The sequence below is a fragment of the Peromyscus eremicus genome, chromosome X, assembly GCF_949786415.1.
Source record: "Peromyscus eremicus chromosome X, PerEre_H2_v1, whole genome shotgun sequence".
In the NCBI taxonomy this organism is placed as follows: domain Eukaryota; kingdom Metazoa; phylum Chordata; class Mammalia; order Rodentia; family Cricetidae; genus Peromyscus; species Peromyscus eremicus.
The window spans coordinates 82,444,379-82,449,007 of record NC_081439.1 but is presented as its reverse complement, the minus strand read 5'-3'; the positions used below and the strand labels follow the sequence as shown (position 1 = coordinate 82,449,007).

General features: G+C 47.4%; 1 protein-coding gene and 1 long non-coding RNA gene across 2 annotated transcripts; both read right to left on the bottom strand.

Annotated features, from left to right (window-relative positions):
- Positions 1-674: 674 nt before the first annotated feature.
- Positions 675-1,887, bottom strand: Armcx3 (armadillo repeat containing X-linked 3). Its single transcript, XM_059250083.1, has one exon. The coding sequence runs from the start codon at positions 1,812-1,814 to the stop codon at positions 675-677; it is 1,140 nt and encodes a 379-aa protein (XP_059106066.1). The 5' UTR covers positions 1,815-1,887.
- A 9-nt stretch (positions 1,888-1,896) lies between these two features.
- LOC131898850 (uncharacterized) lies at positions 1,897-3,693 on the bottom strand. Its single transcript, XR_009376034.1, has 5 exons — positions 3,552-3,693; positions 2,941-3,019; positions 2,600-2,660; positions 2,264-2,335; positions 1,897-1,960 (listed from the first exon to the last, which is right to left on the bottom strand). It is a non-coding gene; the product is annotated as an uncharacterized LOC131898850 (long non-coding RNA).
- Between the last annotated feature and the right edge of the window lie 936 nt (positions 3,694-4,629).

The window sequence follows — 4,629 nt, the reverse complement described above, 5'->3', positions numbered from 1 at the left end:
TTTGACTACCATAAGGTTTCCTAAATTAATGCCTTTCTCACATCATTTCCTCTCGACTCTGGTCTCACAGAATGCACTAACTTCCCTCCCCCATTCAGGACTCCCTTTCAGTGGCTCTGTCCTCCCTGGAGCTTTAACTGACTCATGGAGCAGCCATCAAAGCCTGTGCCTCTTCTATGTTCTGAAGGCACACAGAATGTAGGCTCCAAATAATCTTGGGATCTAGTTTTGGGGTTTTTTGTTTGTATGTTTTTTATCTCTACAACTAGATTATAAACCGAAGGATAGGATAGTTTCTTTCTTCTTCTATTCTTTCTTTCTGGCATGAACATAAATCTTTATTGATGATGCACAAATAAAATTGATGCAAATGGCAGAAAGGAGCCTACTTAGGATGAACTGGTTCACTGTCACTTAAGCAGAGGAAACAGTAAAAATATTTCAATCTAGGCATTAAGATAAAAAGCAACAAACATGTTTTCAGGACAAGTAGTGATATTCATTCAACCAACTGAAATCTGAAGACAAACTCGGTTAAATACCAGTATCAATGATACAGTATGATATTCATTATTCAAAATTGGCAGCCAAAAGGATTCCTTCGCCATATAAACAACGTGGAGAAAAGGAACAGTTTACAAGGTGTGCTGCTGCTATCCTACAAAGCCACCACGTTATTCCTGGCTTTGGGGAAACATCCGCTCAGTCAGTTTGGCTGCGACTTTTCCAACTTTTACTTTCACTAGAAAATCATGGTGGCTTTCTATTCCCAGAACCTTATCAGCACACACTTGAAATTCTTTTAAAAAGAAAAAAAGCGAATCCTCACTAAAGTGATTCTGAGCAGACTCATTCTCTTCCCATTTGAAATTGTCATTGATGTTCTCGATAATTATCAGAAGTTTCAGAATGACCTCTTTGTTCTCCTTCTTATTAAAGAGGGAGCCCAGTGAAGATGGTACCTGAGCCCTAAGCAGTTCTCTAGTCATGGCTGGATTTTCAGCCAGATTCAAAAGGAGTTTCAAAACCTGAAGTTTGGTTTCTTCATTTCCTGCTGAAAATAAACGAAAAAAGTCTGAAATGGAATTAGCAAGTATGTGCTGATACTCATTAGTAACAGTCATATTGGTAAGCAACCTGAGTCCAGCCAGCTGCACAGAGGAGTTCAGTCGAGAAGTGACTGTGTCATCACACACTTGATTCATGTATATCTTAAGCCTGCGCTGATTTTCCGCATTCACACTCAAGTTATTTAGGACAATTAAAGCCTTTTCCTTAACAATGGGATCCCGAGTATTGAGAATCTTTGCAACAATTGGGAGACCACCCAAATCACGAATAATATCTCTGTTAAATGCATAAGCAGCATTATTACCTAGAGCAATTAAAGCTGCTTCGAGAATATAAGGCTTTTCAGACATCTCAACCAAACAAAGTACTTTTTGTAACTCTTGAGGGGACAAAACAGTATCATCTGAATTAGGAGAAGCCCTTTTCTGGACAGCTCTCCGAGCCCTCGTAGCCCTGGCTCTTGCCCTGGCTCTGGCTCTGGTCCCTGCTTCAGTGCCAATCCGGGCCCAAGGTGGGTACCAAACTATACTCTTGCTCTCGTTACTGTCATCATCATCATCAGACCAGTCGTTATACCTGGCCCCAGAACAGTCCCCAGCATCATCCACATCAGCAGCACCACTCTCGGCCATTTTCTCCTTGGTCTGCTTTCTTCCTCGGGCCAATCTGTAAATGCAATAGCAGGCCCCAGCCCCAATCACCAGGCCTGCAGTCACCCAGCCTACTTTCCTGGCGTAGCCCATGCAATCGTCCCTGACAACGGCAGGGACCAAGAAATAGAGTAGTCACTCCAAGTAGGGGGAGCCGGCTACGGGCCTGAGGGCCGGCCTGTGGAGAACGATCTTCTTCAGTCACTTCAAGGCTACAATAACTGGTTCTGGAGGTCAACCTAGAAATGGAAGAAGAAAAGAGGGTTCGGCTTTCTCTTCTCTGTGTGCTGCCCCAGAGGGGCAAGAAAGTAGTAATTGAATTCTGGATAGGGAATACAGATCGTCGACAAAAACCTCTATCTCCCTCATTTCCCTCTCTCCCTACATGCCTCTTCTCCCCCACCCACCCACCCCGCCCTGCTCCCATCCCCAGTTCACTCTTGCCTCTAAGCACAAAGTCAACGGCACCCACAAATGTTGCCGGGCTCTCATCTGTCACATGCTCCTGTGGTACCCCATGGGATGAGCAACCTTACACTAACCTCCTGGAAACAAGCAGTTGGCCCCTTCTTCCTTTCCTGCGAAGTATTGCCACACCCAATAATCTTTTTGATCTGCAGAGATACCAGAAACAGTGAAAAAATGAAAGCTTGTTGCATGGACTGTATATTTTATGCTTTCCTAATTTACCATGCAGGTTGTTGGATTTTTGTTAAACCTCACTGTGCCATCCATCAAAACATGCACAGAATTAGCCCCCTCCCTAGTCTGAAATGGGTGGATGTAAGGAAACAAAGTAGGATTGAGTGAGCCTGGCCAAACCCAGACTGATTTCTAACCCCTCCCCCATTCCAGGCTGCCCCCACGCCCACACCGACCTCTGCTGATCCGGGGAAAGTTCCTCCCTTGCTTCAAGCAGTGCCACCTGCTACAGCAGACCTGCAGGATGACAGATCGAAAACATGGACACTAAGTGCTGTTGAGAGAAAAGGATTATGAACAAACTATCTGATAGGTTTCCCTGCTGTCATCCCGCCCCCCGCCCCCACCCCTGAGAGCACATTCACACACACATACACACACACACAGCGCACGCCATTTCTCCACAGTTCGGGGAGTGTGAGAAACACATTTAGACTCGAATCTAAACCTAGATTACCTTTTCTGGTTTTCCCCCTTTTCTACCCCCGCCGCTCCTAGGGTCCCCAGATGGTCTTACCCTCAAATCGACCTTCACCGATCTGGTTAATTTCCTTCCTCTTCTCTTGCCTGGCGTGGTACCACAACCTACGGAAAGACTGGGCACCCGGGAGAGACTTGGACCCACTAGACACAGAGCCACGGTAAAGAAGACACGGCCACAGGCAGAAAGACGGGAAACAGCCGCTACAGAGTGCTTGGTGGACGGACCAGTCCCCAGAGAACGAAACTCTTTCCTAATTCGGAGGCCTGGTTGTTAAAGGTTTCCCGCCCGATATCTGGCTCAGGGTTCGGCTGATACATCACATTGCACCCCACCACGCCGGACCCCATGTCCAGTTTTTCCCCCGCCGGCACAGTCCTGGTGGACCAGGGGCCAACACCCAGGCCACAGCTCCCTTTCCGGATTGCGGGCCTCAGCTCGCAGCAGATTCTCATCTGATTTCTGGGCGCCTGCCCAAACACCCCCTACTCACTGTTTTGCAGCATCGAAATGGGCTGCGGGCGGGACGTATATCTTGGAAAGAGGGTGGCAAGTGGGAGAGACGACGTCGGCGCCCCCGGACCTGCGACGGCCTCCGCCCTCCACTCTCCACCACCCCCACTTTATGGAATATCCCAGGTACTGACCTGCAGGGATCTGGGACAATTTCTTTTCCGCCTCCTTCTTTCCTCGGTTGCAGGCCCGCCCGCCCTCAGGGTAATAGGGAGCTGGTACTCAGACGGGAACAACGACCAGGACAAGAAGGACTTCTGCACACGTCAGCTCTTGGTCACGTGAGAGCGACGTCATCCACCAACTCGGATCCCCACTTTCCCCTCCCACCAGCAGTGCGGCAGAAGAGGACCCGCCCCCCTTCATTCCCTCCCCCATACTAGGCCTTGTTACTCTTTCTTTGCGGCTAATCCCGTTTTCCTCTAGTTGTGTTTCCCTTCCTCCAATTACCAAAACAGGACAGCATCCTCCCCTGGGGCTACTGGCCACTTGTACTTTTTTTAATTGACTCTTTCTTCCCTAGACGCCTGGGACAGCAGCTTCTCCCTCTCCCTCCCCTCCTCCCAGCTATGAATATCTACCATTTCCTCTGACATATAGTCCTAGACCTGAAATGAACAAGCCACCAGAAAAGGAAAGCTGGAATAAGAGTGTATCTTTTACTTTTTAAATACTTTTTTGGCTGTTTTCTCCTTGGCTTCCCCTGCTCACAGCCTGCTTCCTATTTATGAGGGGAAAAATAGGAATAGAGGTGGGAGATCAATGTTGGGTGATGGTCTCAAAAAGTCCCACATTTCTCACTTACCGGAAAGTGTTACCCGCTTTACTCAAAGGAATTTTAATGTCTTCTGGGGCCTATCACATAACACAGCTGAATGGACATAGCACAACTTGAATGAACTAATCAGCCTGCCTGAGACTACGGAAATCTTCTGACTAAGCAACAGGCTTTGAAGGGCACAAGTTAAACCAGGAGGAGGCTTGGGCTCTCCAAAGCCAGGAAAGATGGAGGAGAAAGTAAGTCTGTTAGATAAAAAGGTACACACACTGATACACAAAGAAATCTACTGGGGTACAAACAGAGAACAAAATCTGCAAATGAAGTAGTATTACAGGAACACAAAGACCGACACAAACTTGACTGTATTTGGCATCTGTCAATGAGTGCACTGGTTAGCTTGATGAGCACAATACTTCACTTGCAATTTTAAC

What these genes read in the sequence shown, in the direction of transcription:
- Armcx3 (XM_059250083.1), bottom strand. Translation starts at nt 1,814, where the DNA reads ATGGGCTACGCCAGGAAAGTAGGCTGGGTGACTGCAGGCCTGGTGATT.